Source organism: Alosa sapidissima, chromosome 1 (assembly GCF_018492685.1).
Source record: "Alosa sapidissima isolate fAloSap1 chromosome 1, fAloSap1.pri, whole genome shotgun sequence".
Taxonomy (NCBI): domain Eukaryota; kingdom Metazoa; phylum Chordata; class Actinopteri; order Clupeiformes; family Clupeidae; genus Alosa; species Alosa sapidissima.
The window spans coordinates 27,690,129-27,708,513 of NC_055957.1; the positions used below are offsets into that span (position 1 = coordinate 27,690,129).

Below are 18,385 nucleotides of genomic sequence, written 5' to 3' on the forward strand. Positions count from 1 at the left end.
AAGACTTAAAAATGGTTCAGTTATTTTTTGTGAATATTTTTGCTTCCACTCTATTAAAGGGTACAATGAACAACACAAACTAAGTAAACAAATAAATATCAGTATCAGCATTGGATGATCTACCAAATTGTTATTTTATACATTGTAGTGGCCGTTTGTCAACAAAAGAAAATTAAACTTAAATCAAACATTCAAACGACAACTTCTGGCACCCTGGGCAGGTGATGTACGCAGGCAAGAAATAAAGTCAATTCCAGGTTTGTTGTTGTGGCTGGTTTATTTTCTTCCAGCTGCAGCAAACAATACACGGCATCTCTTGCGCTGGTAAAAAAACATGTGCCCACCGCCCAGGTGCATACAGGCCTCCTCCTACTTCCTACCTATTCACCTTTACCTGTGCCCACTACTGCCCCCAGGTGTCTAAACCAAATATTTTAGTAAACTAACCAAAAATAAAGACTACACATATAAATCAAAACAATTAACTAAACAAATAACGAGCAAAATAATATCACCAAAATATATATTACTAATGTGAGCACAATCATAATAAACAAATTAACTAACACATTTACCACTACTGAAAGCAAACTAATGTAGCTCCAACATACATCCATATCAATATCGGCCCAGAATTTGACAATCACTTCATCCCTGATAAACAATGAAAACAAGAATTCATATTTTATATGGTCATGGCCTAAATATTTTGTCTTAGTGAAACGTAATTTTCATTATGTTATGAATATGAAAGAACTAATACATTATATCAAACTCACAGCCTTCATATGATATTGTGCAGAATACAGAAATATAGAAAGAAATACAATGTTTGAATAACATCGAAATTAGTTGCAAAGTACAATGTGAAAAAAGAAAACCCTGAAGAAATGTCCATCCCTGTCTTGCAGACATATCTGAATAATCTGGGAAGGGTTTAGACGATCTGTGAAGAAACAGATGTAATTGTTCCTCATTCTTGTAAATGCCCCTCAGACACGCATTCTCTCAAGACATACTCTACCAGAAGGCTTTTGAAATGTCTGGTAAGTTTTTGTCTCTTTCACCAAAGTAAATAAATAAAAACAAACCCTCTGTTAATGTCTTTACTTGACTATCTGATACTTTGTGAGAGGGAGAGTTTAGTGAAATGTCAATAGGCTACAGTAGTTCTTAATTGTTTTATGTGTGACTGAAGAGCCCAGGGTGTACAAAAGAGCTCAGTTCTTCTTTGTGTTTGTCTCTTACATGACTCTTGGACAGGAGAAACAAATTTCAGTTTATCAAACACTACTCTTGATGTTGGGGATTATCCCATTGAGCTTGAAAGCCCATTCGATGGACACGATGGAATCACCGGTGTGTGCCTCCTAATTGTCTTCGTCCTCAGCATGGTGGGCAATGGCCTGGTGGTGAGTGCCCTTGTCTGCCTGGAGGACTTGCGGCGCGTCTCCAACCTCTTCTTCCTCTGCCTTGCCTCATTCGATCTCCTCTTCACACTCACACTGCCGTTCTGGGCTGTCTACTTTCTGTACCACTGGGTATTCGGCGACATTGCCTGTAAGCTCTTCACTGGAGCCTACTTTGTTGGACAGTACGGGAGTCTCATGCTTCTGACGTCCATAACGCTGGACCGCTTCTGTACTGTGGTGCTGAAGGGACGGTACACAGCCCAACCAGGCCGGAGGCTGCGCTATGCGCGTGTGGTCTGTGTAGCTACGTGGGTCATCAGTGTGATCATGAGCCTCAGAGAGGTCCTCATCTCCGTCCATTCTTCCACAAATGGAACATACTCATGTGAAATTGAAGAGGTGGAAGACAAGTTTTGGACCTACATGCAGATAGTTTTTCTCTTTCTGCTTCCTCTTGTCATCATTGTGTGTTGCTATAGCTGTATTTTCAGGACAGTGCTATCTGTCCCAAATATGAGAGGCAGGTATGGGACAGTTGTGCTACTGTTTAGTATTGTCACTGCTTTCTTCATCTGCTGGGGACCCTACAATCTTGTGTTGTACCTATTCACAGTTCTTGATCTATCAGTCTGGGAAACAAATGAGCACATATACCTTGCATACGTCATTTGTCGGATCCTTGCTTATTCTCACTGCTGCATCAATCCGCTGCTTTACATGCTAAGGCCAAGGTTCAGGAGCCTGTTCTGCAGACTCGCCCATTGTTCGGAGAATGCTAATCAGCCAATCAGTCATTCTGCTATTGAAAAGTGTGTGGAGATGACGCTGATGGAGTAAGGCTAATACATGTATATGAATATTTGCAAGATATATTTTAACTGGTCTGATCAAAGACTGTCACTATTTAACTATTTAAGAGTGCTTTTATTCTGCTTTTGTGTCTCTTCAATATACAGCAACAGACAGAATCAAATCAAAACAAATCAAATATTAAATCAATAGTATTTTTGTCTGTGTACTAGCTACTTCTGTTTGTATTAATGGTTACTTCTAAAGCAGTGATGGATTTGTAAAAAATGTTAGCCTTGTCATGGAGTTGAAGCATCAAAAATGGGCGTACCCTTCTGCAGACGTCTTTAAACACAGAGCTTCAAGTCATCCAGCTTAGACTCGTCTTTAGCATACTAGCAGCAGTCACAAAAAATGCTCCTAAAATCCTGCACTTGATGGTAATGTAAAATGCATTCACATTTTTTATGACTATTATACCATTATGTACAATTAGCCTACTGTTATTTAATATAAGTCTACTGTTGTTTTTCTTATATTTTTTGAAGTTGAGTGAATAATAATTAAAACATTTTAAAAGTGTTTTATATGTATCTGCTCATCAAAAAAAAAAAAATACTTATAATATATATTATTTTATAAGTATATATTAATACAGACTGTTATATGCTATGTGTCATTAATATTATTATTGTTATTATTATAGACTCAAGACCTTTTATTGTCAGCCTGTCTATGGGGGCACACAAGTAAACATAGACGCATGTTAAAGTTAAAGTTGTTTCTCCAAGAGTTGTGCTTTTCATTTTTAACTTTTTTGCTTTCTCACTGGTAAGGGGCTGTGGTGTCGGTGTGACGTGAGACTTATGCCCTGTGAAAGTGAACTTTAACTTGGGTTGCCACCAATGTTCCCTCTAATTTTTTTGAGCACTGAGCAAATATTTTGTTTTCTGAGCGCACATTTCAGCACTGTGTCTGTGAGCAATTTGCAACCACACGACCTGCTGAAAATAACGAGCCTGCGTTAGCCATAGGGAATTTAAAGAGATAACAGCAAATGCATCAATATGTCTAAGAAGGTTGATATTTATTCAGTATCCTTTATAATGGTAACCTGACTCTCGCCAGATGAATTTCGTTCCGCCTAGCTCCACTCATCCAGCTGGGACCAATCCATTGGAGTGTTGCTTCAGAAGGCTGGGCCTAATCACAGACATCCCGACCTGCAAAAAGCCATTTCAGGGAGGTACCCCCCCCCCCCCCCCCCAAAAAAAATAAATAAATAAATAAATAAATAAGTAAATAAATAAAACATAAAATAAATATCAAAAATTACTTTAGCCTTCTTAGATACTGAAATAGTGATGAATAGCCTATGTTTGTTAATTAATTGTCTCTACTCAGCACACCAAATAAGGAAGGCCTATAGTTAGAAATTGTGATGATAAAATATGTAGATTTTGGTAGTTTGGTCTTTATGTAGCCTTGGCAAATAGCCAGTAGGCTAGTCTGGAATAATATGCAGATGAAATGACACTTGTTAAACTCACCTCAGCATGTCTTTTGCAATCATTTAACCCACTAGGGGCAATGTTAAAGTCACTGTTAGCCTACAAACAGTGCAGCATGCAAGACTATCATTATTTTGAACTCTTATGAGACAAGGGTATAACTTTCGTGTAGTCTGATGTGAAATGGGTCCTTTTTGGGGGGCACTCTGCCTCTGCCATGACGCTCCTGTTTCTACTGAACTGAACATAAAAAACAGGCCAATCAGGATGCTGTTTGTCTTGGACAGCCACACACGCACTACCTCTCTCTCTCTCCATCCCCGTCGTGTGCGCGCTACACTCAGATGCATACACGATTTGAAGTTTCGGTCTCGTGTGCGCGCTCTTGCTCGCTCGCTCTAGATTCCGGGAGATTTTATCTAATTTGCGGGCATCAGGGAGCCGTTATCAATATGCGGGAGACTCCCGGAACTTCCGGGAGACTTGGGATGTCTGTAATCAAAAAATGCTTGCATATGATTGAATAAGCCACTTGTCCGTCATCTATTGATGTGCTACTTCAACCACTCACATCGAAGCCAACCCGTGACGCTGATAACAGTCTCACAGTCGCTTCTATGCTATGTCACATCTATGAAACTCCCGCCCTGCGTCCTGATTGGCTGTACCATAAAATCGGGTGCAAAAATCACTCTCAATGGAAGAGGTCCCAGATGGATGTGAGTGAAGCTAGGCGGAGCTAAGCGGAACGAAATTCATCTGGCGAGAGTCAGGTTAGTTGGCAACCCCTCAAAGGCAAAATAAAGTGTTCCAACCAATAACCGACGAGATGCGCGTTTAGGAGAGTTTCAATTGCACAGGAGGGAGTAGCAAGCTAGCTCTCTGTTTTGTTTGAACATCAACAGAAGTGAACCGTAATCGCTGATACAACCTTTAATCACCATCTGAAGTAAACATTACCATTTTGTTCATGTAGCCATGCATTGTGCCATATGATCGTGTATCCTGAACTGATAACATGGACATGTTGGTGTTAATTGCTAGCATCACATTGTCGATTAAGTATAAGTATAAGTAATACTTTTTTGATCCCGTGAGGGAAATTTGGTCTCTGCATTTAACCCAATCGGTGAATTAGTGAAACACAAACAGCACACAGTGAGGTGAAGCACACACTAATCCCGGCGCAGTGAGCTGCCTGCTACAACGGCGGCGCTCGGGGAGCAGTGAGGGGTTAGGTGCTTTGCTCAAGGGCACTTCAGCCACGGCCCACTGGTCGGGGCTCAAACCGGCAACCCTCCGGTTACAAGTCCAGAGTGCTAACCAGTGGGCCACGGCTGCACAACAAAGATTAATAATTTTATTTGTTTAGGGTCGGATCGTGCTCTCAGAATTCGTCTCTCTCGGGATTCGTTCGTTTCGGGGATAATTTGATCGATAGAGTTCCCATGTCTAAGTCTTAATGTTTTCAATGCGTCTACATGGACTTTCTGTGTGTCACATAACGCTTTAGGTAATCAAGCTTCCACTCAGACCAAGTTTTCCCACGAGCAAACTCTCCTTTCGCTTTTGCCTCCGAGCAGAATTTGCAGATCACGCCACTGCTTTCGTAAATATGTCTGAAGGTTTTTTCCTACCTGGACCATCTTGTGTCAATTTGGAGTATTTCATCTAGCCACTCATGTTTAAACGTTACGCAGACCTTTTCTGGGGCATCTGCTCTGCCTTTCTTTTCGCCATAGTAGCCTACTGCATAACTGCTGGAGCAGGGCCTGCCTAATCTGAGTACCCAGAAGTTCGCATAATAGGGCCTGCCTGGAGTAGCCTAAAGGATACTTTGTATGTAAACATTCTAACGTACATCCGGCTTGGTTGTCAGATATGTCAGTATTTTAAATGTTTATTACCTAGCCTACATCGCCTTTGATGTTCAGATTTTTAACCCCTGAAAAAAAAAATCGTTTGCGCGGTCTGAAAAATCTATTGCGAGGCCACTTCGACTGGCCTGTGCGGCCGCGCGCAGCTTATGAGGGAACATTGGTTGCCACCCCTCCTCTAGTGCCGTAATGATGTTATCATTGTTGTTTTGATGCAAATTGCTATTACCACCTAGCCTGACGTTGTTATACTCTATAGCCTACTATATAATTCTAGTCAGTCTGATACTGGTCCATTGGGACGTGATTCAACCGATACAGTGGGGAAAATGGCTCTGCACTCAATTGGATAGACCTAACCAATCAGAGCAACGAAATAGCTTACATTGAGATGTACTGTAGGAAGACCCGAACCATCCTTCTTCTCCACAAATGAAGTTGCTCAAAGTGATATTACTAAGCTAAAACATTTGTTGTTATACAGCAAACATCACCTCACCATCCGCTAGCTGCTTCCTGAACAACATGTCACACTGTAAAACGCTGGTTTCCCTTGATAAAAGTGAAACCGGAGTTTCCCCATTTATCCACTTTGTTTTCAGAACTAATTGTTTTTAGTGATACCACCTACAGTACGTTTTCATGTAAATGAAAGGCCAATCCGCATCTGTAAAGAAAACCTGGTGGAGGTGCATTCTTACAGCATGCATCTTGAACATCTGGCAAGGCTAAATCAATTCTGAATAATGTATAGGTTTTGAGCAACATATACTGCCATCCAGGCAATGCTTGAATAAGGCAGACCTTGAATATTTCAGGAAAACAATGGCAAAATGAATTCTGTACATATTTTTTTGTTTTGTTTTATATATTTTTGGCCTTTTCATGCCTTTAATGAGACAGGACAGTGGAGAATGACAGGAAGTGAGTGGGAGAGACAGTCGGGGTGGGATCCGGAACGGACCAAGGAGCGGCAATCGAACACCGGTTGCCGGCGTATGGTGCATCTATCTATGGTGAAATACTGTTTAAATATGTGCAGAAGGCCCCAGCTGTGGCGCGACTGGCTGGGGCCTTCTGCACATATTTAAACAGTATTTCACCATAGAGGAAGAGTCCAGGTGCTAAAATGCCCTGTCTGCAGTCCAGACCAATTTCTTTTCTTTTTTTTCTTTTTCGTATTCTTTAAAACTACTCATCTTTTTTGTTTCTAAGCTGTAGCACTTTGAGATCTTTTGATGAAAAGTGCATCATAAATAAATGTATTATTATTTATTATTATTACCTGTCAATTTAGGTGCATCATGGAATGGAAAATATTATTAAGAATACCTCACACTGTTGAGCAACTAAAATCCTATCGACAGGAATGGGACAACATAGCAACTGGTCTTCTCCGTACCTAAATATTTACAGAATTTTGTTAAATTAAGAGGTGAAGAAGCAGCACAGCGGTAAACATTCCCTGTCCCAACTTTTTTTGAAACATTGCTGGCATGAAATTCAAAATGATCATATATTTCCCATGAAAGTCAAAAGTTTCATTTTCAGCATTTGATATGTTGTCAATGTCCTTTTTGCTGCTAAATATGGGTTTACAAGACTTGTATATTATCACATTCTACTTGTATTTGCATTTTACACAACGTCCAAACTTCTTTTGATTTGGGGTTGTATTCCATACTTGCATAATTGTAGTTTCCTAGGTTCCAAAATTGCAATTGAAGCTTTAGCTTGACGCTCAGCAAACTCCCTCGTCTCAAAAAACACTTGAAAAGATTCCACGAGTCCACTTCTTATGTTTAACTGTTTACTTAAAACTCAAATCAACATTACAAAAATAAAGAAAGTTATCCATAAAATATAAACATTTCGAGGGTAGCATGGAGAGAGAGAGAGAGGTCAAAAAACTATTTCGCTCCAATCTCCTTTCTGTTTCCATTTACCCCCACTCCCCACATATCAAAATAAAGCACCCCAATAGTGGGCATCAGAATCACATTAAAAGTCCTGCTTACAGAGCAATTCAATGCATTTTAACATTTTTAAATCATGAAATTATAAATCCTATTTATCCTTTTAAAGAACTTGTACCCTTTTAAATGTAAAAATATTTTAACTTAAATAGACTACTTTTAGGCTCCTAAATTATATATCACATGCATTTTGCTGTATTATGCATTATGTTTTTTAAAATGTGCTGCTTTCAGGAAAAGCATCTGCCAAATACCATAACTACATGAATAATGGAATTCAATGTAACACCGACAACTGATAATTACTACTACTACTCGTTGACTGATGAACCAGTACTGCTCGAGGATGTGATTGGGAACTTCCATGGGATTTTCTCTGCTGTCTGCTACAGCCTGATCTTCTGTGTCAGCCTGGCTGGGAACAGCTTCCTCCTCTGGACCATCCTGCGGCAGGAGGACCTGAGGCAGACGTCCAGCCTTCTGCTCCTGCACCTCACTGTGTCTGACCTCATCTTCACCATGCCGCTTCCAATCTGGGCGGTGTATCCCATCCATGGCTGGGTGATGGGCGAGGTGGCATGCAGGCTCCTGAGTGGCATACTTTTCCTGGGCTACTACAGCTACATGGCCTTCCTCACAGCCATGACTGTGCACCGGTACAGGGCGGTTGTGCACGCCGTCACAGCGTCCTCCTTCAAGCCAAATGTTCACCTTCTGAGTGGTGTGCTGTGGGTCTTCTGTTTGACCTTTAGTATACCAGAGATGGTGTTCTCAGAGACAGTGAATGTATATGACTCTGTGCACTGCATCCAGACCTACATGCCAGAGTATGTCATGCATGACATTCAGATTCCAATTTTCTTCTTGTTGCCATTTGCTGTCATCACGTTTTGCTACTCGCGGATGTGGTTTCGCATTCGGCAATGCAGGATGAAGAAGAAGAACCAGGCAGTAAGGCTAATATTCTTCATTGTGGTCGGCTTCTTTGTCTGTTGGGCACCATTCAACATCTTCCTCTTCCTCCAGTCGCTGAGCCTCCACGGCCTGATTCCTGCCGAACTCATGAACTCGGACGCCTCCGATTACGCCTACACCGTGTCCCACACCCTGGCTTACTCCCACTGTTGCCTCAGCCCCATCATCCACATCTTTGGTGCGGGAAAGTTCAGAGGACGCCTCTCTGGTAGCTTTCGGTGGCTGTCCATTAGAGACAGGGCCCAGACTCTCAGCACACACACCCATGAAACAGCACTCTCAACCTCTGGACCAACCTACATTCGATCATCCCGCTCCAATGGTCTACTCGTCTCACCCCAAAACTCTTACGCTCCGATGGTGGAGTAAATGCGGCAAACCTCCATCCTCTAACATTCCAAAAGAACTCTTCCTCGTCATTGTCAGCGACACAGCAAGTCAGCGTTGCACTATTAAATGTTAGATTGATAACTAACAAGTGCTTAATTTTAAATGACATTATTGCGTCCCATCACCTGGAGTTTTTATTTGTGACTGAGACGTGACCTTTTGTAACTGCCCTCACCATTTCTACTCTGTAAGCTCCCCAAGGTCTTTTGTTCATGGAGGTGGCCTCGCCACCATCTTTAATGACTCTCAAACTTTCACCTCAATGACTCTTGACTTTCAAATGTCGATGTATACAGTACCCACAAATGTCTACTCCTCTTTTGAGGTGCAGCTTCTGTTGATTAATCTGTCTACTCCTGTCCTACATGTATGTGCTCTGGTGAACAGATCTCCCAAAACAAGTTATATTTTTATTCAGGAATTTTCTGATCTTTTGTCTGTCATGGCCTCTCACTCTTATAAGTTATTGTTTTTAGGGGGTTTTAATGTTCACATAGTTCACACTGTCCATCTAAGCCTATGGTTACTGAGTTTTTTAGTATTGTGGAGTCTTTTAATTTAACTCACATCCACCCCTTCCCTGTCTCATTCTATAAAACTCTCCAAGTCTTTTACTAATACCCACCTTGTGGGGCAACCGTGGCCTACTGGTTAGCGCTTCGGACTTGTAACGGAGGGTTGCCGGTTCGAACCCCGACCAGTAGGCACGGCTGAAGTGCCCTTGAGCAAGGCACCTAACCCCTCACTGCTCCCCAAGCGCCGCTGTTGTAGCAGGCAGCTCACTGCGCTGGGATTAGTGTGTGCTTCACCTCACTGTGTGCTGAGTGTGATTCACTAATTCACAGATTGGGATAAATGCAGAGACCAAATTTCCCACAAGGGATCAAAAGAGTATACTTATATATTTATACTTATACCTACCCAAGCCCTATCCTCCTGCTCTGACACTCTTGAACTAGTCTCTATTTTCAAATCTGCCTGTGTATCCCCTCTCAAGGAAAGGGAAAAAGGATAAACTCCAGGTGTCTAATGAAATTTTACGAGATGTTTTAAAACAATACCAACATTCAGTTATGGAGGCCAAAACAGACTACTAAGCCACTCTTATAAACAGTCATGCAATTAGACCCAAAGTGTTGTTCAACACTTATTCTGGCCATAATAAATATTTCTTTAAGTGGTGTCGACCCTTCCCGTTTTAAGAATGCTTCTGTCCAACCTCTTTTAAAGAAACCCAATTTAGACCTAAGTGACCTTAAAGACTACAGAGCCATCTGTAACTCAATGACAGTAAAACTGAAGTGATTTTATTTGGCTCCTCCAGCATCGTCACCACCTCAATCAGCGCACTATTGACACTGATTTTAATATGATCTTATTTTGCCCTTTTTATTAAGCCCCTTTATTTGTCTTTATTTATTTATCTTTTTATTTATTCATTGGTATTCTGTGCTTTATCTCTAGTTGTATGGGCATTATAACCTTTATTTCTAGCTTGTGTCTTATTGTCATCTTACCCCCCTTTATCACTCCTTTTTATTTGCTTATCAGTTCCCTATCTATTTTTGTAAAGTTAGCCTTACCTGTGAAGCACTTTGGGTCAACTGCTTTTGTTTTGAAATATGCTATATACTGTACATAAAAGTGACTTGACTTTACTTGACTATGTCTAACCACTTCCAATTAACATCTGCTTTTTAATCTTTGGGCAAACAAAAGAATCTGCCAACTTAAACCTCAATGGTGGGGCATGTCACAATAACTGGTTATCTCAAATGATGTTTCACTAAAATGACTTAAATGCTTTAAGTTTCTGAACATTTTGACCATAACCTTTTAGTGCAATTGATGTTTTGTTGATGAAGCTGTATACTGCTTTGCATACATGTTTAGTTTAAAATATATTAGAAATTAGAATTATATGTTAGATTTTTTTCCAAAATTGTGGCATTATTGAAATATGTAGGCCTGTAAATGTGCCATTATTTTCTTCATATTTGCCAGTTATACCAGGCGGCAAGTATTCTTGTTTCAGCTGATAGACAAAAATGGAGAGCAAGGTGATAACTGCACCAAGATCATGGGTTTGATCACACATATTCTTCTGAATAAATTGTAATTTTTTTTCTATTTTTAATCAATATATATATATATTCATGTACAGTAACAGTCAGTTATAACAGAGTTATTTTTGAGTATGTTTTTCTTGGTGAGCCCCACCTCCTATTGTTGTATTGCTGTCTGACTAGCAGGTAAACAATAGAACATTAGCATTCGCTGTTCATCTGTGTCACTGTAATGGCCATGTAAGCAGGTGCAGAAATTTCTATTTGGTATATGTCAACTACAATCATCCCTTTAAATGTATATGAATGTGAACTGATGAACATCAGCAACCTCTCCGCTTGTGTGCATCCGTTTTGTGCTATACTGCACTCTAGTGGTCAAATAAAAACATTGGGACTCAACACATCTTTCAAATTTGTTCACCGTCTGCCTAGATTTCAAATCTAAAAATGTGTGAAAATAAACTTTATGGTTTAAATAGAAAGAAAGAGAGTTTCAAGCTTTAGTAAAATAATGCACAATGAAATACCTTCTTTATGTGAGCTTATGAAATACCAAAGTGCCCTGCCATTTACAGAACACCTTTAGAGCAACACAACTCAGTGAACTCCCATTCACTCACATGTAAGACAGTCAAACACATAACTCTGATCATGGGTCTGATTGTCAGGGAGTACAAATAGACCTCTGAACTGAAAACTCTATCCAGTATTTCTATATAAGGGCATTTCTCAGATTTCAGGCCTATTTGGGTTACTGAAATTTTGAAAAATAAAAATAAAAATTGTACTAATTGGTATGCATCAAGTTATCAGTCATTTTGATAGGAGTAACCTTGTGAGCTTGGTTGAGACCACAATATAAAGGAATTTATGCTTGTCATTTTTCAGGTAAATGTCATTACCATCACATCATCTAATATGTACATTTTAAAGATGAAATGGTCAATCAATGATCAATCAATGATCAATTATGGTTTCACATGAAGTCTATTTTATCTTGAACTTATTAGAATTGTTGAATTTTACTTACAACATGAATTATAATCGTTTAAGTATCTTATTTTTAGATTTTTTCACTCGACCCTGGCTTGGAATTTCATTTATTTGAAATAAATGCCATATATCATATCTGTTTTCATCCAGTGGCAATTTAGACTGTCCAACATTGTCAAAAATATCTAATTAATGTAATTTATTGTAATTTATACATAATCTATTGGCAAAAATATGCATGGTGATGGTGATGACATTGCAGTTCTGGTAATGACATTTGTTGCGGTGATGACAAATCACTGATCGTAATCTATTGCAATTAAATGTTTATAGAAACCCAAGTTGAACTGACTTTGTGAAGAATTTTTTTTAATTTCTTTTAAAAAGAGTACTTTAAATGTATCTGCAAAAATGTCATCACCAACACAGTGGTCATTACCACTACATTTCAAGCTATAATGTGCTGGTAATGACTGTGTTGGTGATGACATTTACATGTATACCGAAAAACTACCCTGAGAAGCAAAAATGATCACTATGCAAGTGTAGCTAGCTTTCTACATGTAATGTACATCATTTAAACTATTAAAGTCATTTTAAAATTTCAGGAATATTCAAAAATACAGAAATACAATGCTTATGGTAATGACACATAATAAGTGTACATGCCCAAAACAAGGGATAAAGAGTAGATTTTCTTATGTTTCTGGACATCAAGGCATCAATCTTTCTGCTTGACACCCATGTATTCCACTGTGATATTAGGTGACCATGGTTACCAAATATTTTTTGATGAAAAAACAGTAGCAAAGTGCCTTTATGTAGAGTGTGCTGGTAATGACGGCTAAACTATGGGACAGGTAAACATTAAGCAAAATAAAACAGGAAATGCATATATATGCATAATGTGTGCATGCAGTTCATTAGTTCAGATAACATTTAATTCATATGCATGATTTTTTTAATTAATTTTTGATAAATAATGTTTGAGATATGGCACAATATGTGAAAACTCTGGTTGCGGACAACACCAAAACACTGATATTGTACCATAAAACACCAATAAAATGTGTCTAAATCATGAGTAGGAGCAACCATTAAAAAAGTCTAGGCTTGTTTTTCTTTATACTAATTAGTGATGCTAAAGATTATTAGATTTAATGTGTTTTTAATAGAATTACACCCTGTGGACAGAAATAGGCCCCAATTCTGGGAAATACCCATAAACGATGATATTTATTATCACACATGGAGACATTTTAAACTCTACCTCCCTACATTAAATACCACAAACATTGTTGTGTGGCAATTCAAGTTTATATTCTATTCTATTCTATTCTATACTGTACTTACTGCTATAACACTACTTTCCGAGTCACTTCACATTGGTACACTTGGTTGTGAAGAGCTGCTAAAATATCTTGTTGAGACTCCAGGGACTGATTCCACCACTCAGCAACCCAGCCATCAAATATGTGTGATAATGTAGTGTACACTTTGAGTTACTTGCAGTCCCATCATTCACATGTTTGGTGCTAAGGACCACCTGCTCAGAAGCATACGATGCACCTGGGTAGTGCTCAAAACGCCAGCGCCCAGTTTCTAACAGGGCATACTCTGCACACATGTCTGGTGAGAGGCGTATTTTAATGACCACAATGAAGCATGACTTGCATAGTGTTGACCAACCACACGGCTCAGCCCATCACCTTCTCAGGCTTGAAACTACAAGAAGGCTAAAATCTGTGGGTGTTAGCATCTTTTGCTAACACATATGCAGGGGGGTTTATGTGGGCTACAGCTACCGTGCCAGCTAGCGTTACACAAGGAATTGCTCTGGTCAAATTCAGTCATAATATGATGCTTCCTGAAAAGGGCCTCATGTGTAAGTGTTCAATGCAAAACAAATGGACAAGTTACAGGAACTGTGGGGGAAATAGCAAGACCAACAGCTCAAATGGGACAAAATGACAGCAGACCAATAATGATGTCCTGACCACTTCGCAGCTGGCCTAGAGGAATGGTGAGTCAGGGGAAATTGCTGAAACCACCAACAAACATTAGAAAAGGGGAACATACATGCTGTTTCGACAGTATCTTGAAAATACAAATGCTGACTAGCGCTTAATTCAATTCAATTTAATATCACTTATAGAGCGCTAAAACATGGCGCTTTACAGAGTGTTAAACAATCAGAGAATGCCCATGAGTAGCCTAACAGGGGTGAGAAAAAACTCCCCAGAATTGGAGATACATGTAGTAGAGCAGTGGTCCCCAAACTTTTTCTTCCGAGGGCCAGCTTACTATGCCTGGCTCTAAGAGAGGGCCAGAGACTCAGAGTATATCAGTAACCATAAATAGCTTAGTGCTGTGAACAACAGCAGTCTACCTTAGTCGAATATTCCATTACATTTAATCTATAGGCTATTGCAATTTAATACCATTGTTAGCTGTGTTTATTGCCATCATGCCATATCAGTGTAAAACGTAACTCAAATTAAATAATACTAATAAAAAGACTTTTGCATTCCCAAAAGTATATTTTATTAAAAATGGGTGAACTCTGAACTCTGAAAATGTAAAGTTCTCAAACTATGAGAATTTTATGAAGCGCTGAAGCGTGAACAATTAATTGATAAACTTTTACAATACTTTGAGCACTGATGCAGTCAGCATAGGCCTCTTACATTGTTTGCAGGTAGGCCTACATTTCATTCCGTTTTTGATGGCAAACGCGAAACAGCGCCAAAATAACCACAAGTGGACAAAAAGAGTATTACATGTGTACTGTTAACCCTTAAAGGAGTACCGTCACAATGTTGGGAAATTAACATTCTAAAGAATATCTGGGTTCATTGAATTCAACATAGAATTTTAGAACCTTCAATTGTTGCGGAACTTAGAATGTTCAAAAACCTACTCCTTTAAGGGTTAAGACTCGCCATAGAGAATGAATGGGGGAAATTGCGGAGGTTATAGTTTGACGATGTCGTACTCCCGTGCGGGCCGGTTGATATACCACGGACATGTTTTGGGGGGCCACCCAAAATGAGGTGGCGGGCCGTAGTTTGGGGACCACTGTAGTAGAGGGAGAGCAGATAGCTAACAAACGTTCAGAAAAAGTCCTGTTGGCAAATTTGAGGAAAAGTCGGTAAAGGGTCTATTTCACACAATTTGAGGGTGCTGAATTCAAATATTTTGTTTACCAAGCTCAATTTTGAGTTTTAAGCTTGCTAATTAGCATAATTATCATAATTCACATACTTTTTGGTTTTGCCATCAGATAGCCTATCATAGGAATTGCAAAAAATAAGGCATTAATATGCTCTTTATGTATCAGATGTTGTAGGACAGGACAGGAATTACCCTAATGACTCAAGTAGCAAATGAAAATAAGCTAAAATTAAAATATAAATTGAAATAATAGCTAAAATTCAGTATGACGTTTAGAAGCTAAATAGATTCCTTGATAAATTGATAGAATAGTAGGTGACTAGTAGAAAGTACTTTGTCTCTAACTATTATGAAGAGTTGTCAGTTCTACAGAGGATTTACACTGTATTTTATTTTACTGTAAAGGCGACTGTGCTTGCCTAGTTAAAACATCTCACTGGTGCTCTTTCCTATCATTCAAATTCCAGCCATGCAAAAAAATGGAAGAGTGTGCATATTTGAGGGTTGCTGAAGAGTGCTATGGAGATTGCATTATTTGCAAAACAAATTAGACAAGATATCCTTTATAGTGCAACAAAAAGAAACATTCTCCAGTGCATCATTACTGCATATGATTCTGAAAGGGAAGTGGACCTAGGACAAATCCTCAGCTATGAACTGATTAATGTCCCTGTACTGTAGCTATTGCAGATAGCGATGGTTATTTGTGAAGTGGAAATAAGTCTATCCTCACTCAAGTGCTGTCTAGCAATGTGGAATGTCCAGTAGTTATCACTGCAAAAACTGCTCATTCAACTCTGGTAATAGATGCTCAAGATCTAGTTATGTCTTTAGCAGGGCCGTAGTCACCATAGACATTGAGGGGGACGTGTCCCCCCCAATATTCAAATATGACCAAAATGCCCCCCCCCCCCCCAATATACGGACATAGAAAAATAAATAAATTAAAAAAAACTCTACAGGAAACCAACAACCACCACCATCTGAAATGTAATCAAACATAAATAACGCACAAATTAGTGACCTAGTGATGGTTCCAGAGTAGCCTACACCCCTGAGTGGTTTGACCTGGTGGTTTTCCGTTTTTCTAGGGTGACCTGATTGTGTCCTCTTTTAAACTAAAAAGAGGACATAAGAGAAAACACTGCCTCAAAAGGCTATTTTGAACTTATTTGTGAACGACAGAGAAAAACGCAATGCAATTTCGCTGTAAACACGTTTGAGGCTCTAGAATAACAAAATTCTGGACGATTGGTAAGGTCTCAAAGAGGACATGTCCTAGAAAAAGAGCACATCTGGTCACCCTATAGTTTTTCGTTATTGGCGTGCGCTATCAAAAGCTTCCATTTGCTGCACCCTACCAAAGATCCTTCATTACTGTAATCCAAACTTTTCTCATCTGTTGTTCCTTGTTGGTGGAACACACTGCCAGTTCCTACAAGGGCAGGGTCATCCCTCTCCATTTTCAAAAAACTCCTCAAGACCCAGCTCTTTAGAGAACATCTCCTTTCATAGCACCACTTACAACAAGTCTTGCTGATGCTAGCACTTACCAGCCGTCTTGAACTGACACTCAACTGTTTAAAAACAGCACTCACTGATGCACTTATTCTTACTGTACCGTTTTTAAATTGTCCTAAAATTGTTGAGAGAATTGCTTTAAAACTTAACTGTTACCATGTTGTTAGTCGCTTTGGTTAAAAATGCGTCAGCCAAATGTAATGTAATGTAATGTAATAATGGTGTAGGCCTATCTGATTAAGACCCAAAGAGTGGTTGAAACGTACTTATTAAATAACACTGGGAGCACAGAACTACAGAACAGACTATCTTTACTTTTTTCCCTTTGCAACTGTCAAAGAAATCCCATAAACACAGGAAGGCCTAGGGTATCCTACATCAGATGACCTAAAGATTAGGCTCTTCTGCATAGCATTAAGTGATGGGTATGCAGTAATTTGAACACTGACCTTGATCTAGCCTACTTTGGCTATTTAAAGGTAATTTATTGCCAAAACATCACACAATATAAATGAGCTATAACAAACAATAAAGGACTTAATCACACACAAACTACTATTTTACTGACTACAAAAATAATAATTATGTAGGAAGTTTAGAACTCCTCTCCTTTGGTCAACCCAGAATTGACCAAAAGTGCACCAAATTCAACACAAATGACTCAATACTCTTGGAGGAGGCCTGCTTCCAGATATTTTAGGATTTGGATATCGTTTCAGTATTGAGTATCAAGATATTTATGGCAGGTATTGTATCGAAGTCATAATTTTGGTATCGTGACAACACTATGACAGAGCCACTCTGTTTTCTAGATGTCGAGGATCGGAGGATCTACCACCAACAAGTGATGCTGCTCAATGGCATATTAGAAGAGCACATTATCAAGCTCTAGTATGGAGGCAAGCACACATACCAAATCCAGTGTTACTAGAAGTCAAATGTTTTTTACTTGCCGGTTGTTGCTGATGGTAGATGCAGTTCTGCATTAGGCTTATTCCCGCTATCTAAGTTCATACTGTATGTACTGTAGGATATATTCTGAGTTGAAGGTTATCTGTGCAATTTGTTATTGTGATGAAATGCATTAAACACCACGAGTGACTCACTATGTTAGCAATAAAAATATGCTTGTGTTTTGATTAGAATTTCCGAGTTTATTACATGTTAACCCTTTGCCGACCGCGCCGAACATTTCATTTTTTCATACTCGATGGCCTTATGGCACAAAAAGGCTTATTGTGTGATTATGCTACATGACAGAGATATAATTTACCCACCATTATAATCAGGAGAAATAGCCCTTTCAAATGGTATAAAATTATTTAATAAATAATTTTGAGGAGAACACACATATTTTTTATAAAATATCTTTAAAATTCAACCCCAAAAAACACAAAACTATCAGTTTGTCAAGATTAATCTCATTTTCCCCCCAATTTCTGTTGTAGATAGAGAAAAACTTAGAGTGTATGGGAGATTCACAATTATGTCCTCTACTCAGTGATGAAAACAGAATCAATGTATCACCTTTTGTTCAAAAGTTATGATAAATGTATTAGACCTTTGCAGACGGCACGAAACATTCCGATTTTTCATACTTGATGCCCTTGTGAGACAAAAAGGCTTATTGTGTGGCCATGCTACATGGCAAAGATAAGATATACCCACCATTGTAATCAGGAGAACTAGCCCTTTAAA

General features: G+C 39.1%; 2 protein-coding genes across 2 annotated transcripts; both read left to right on the top strand.

Annotated features, from left to right (window-relative positions):
- Positions 1-939: 939 nt before the first annotated feature.
- xcr1b.2 (chemokine (C motif) receptor 1b, duplicate 2) lies at positions 940-2,750 on the top strand. Its single transcript, XM_042100024.1, has 2 exons — positions 940-1,046; positions 1,264-2,750. The coding sequence occupies exons 1-2, from the start codon at positions 986-988 to the stop codon at positions 2,247-2,249; spliced, it is 1,047 nt and encodes a 348-aa protein (XP_041955958.1). The 5' UTR covers positions 940-985; the 3' UTR covers positions 2,250-2,750.
- Positions 2,751-7,716: 4,966 nt separating this feature from the next.
- Positions 7,717-9,563, top strand: xcr1b.3 (chemokine (C motif) receptor 1b, duplicate 3). Its single transcript, XM_042103698.1, has one exon. The coding sequence runs from the start codon at positions 7,836-7,838 to the stop codon at positions 8,907-8,909; it is 1,074 nt and encodes a 357-aa protein (XP_041959632.1). The 5' UTR covers positions 7,717-7,835; the 3' UTR covers positions 8,910-9,563.
- The last annotated feature ends 8,822 nt before the right edge of the window (positions 9,564-18,385 follow it).

Coding starts and splice junctions, on each gene's coding strand:
- xcr1b.2 (XM_042100024.1), top strand. CDS start 986: ATGCCCCTCAGACACGCATTCTCTCAAGACATACTCTACCAGAAGGCT. Junction 1,047..1,263: donor GAAGGCTTTTGAAATGTCTG/GTAAGTTTTTGT, acceptor ACTCTTGGACAG/GAGAAACAAATTTCAGTTTA.
- xcr1b.3 (XM_042103698.1), top strand. CDS start 7,836: ATGGAATTCAATGTAACACCGACAACTGATAATTACTACTACTACTCG.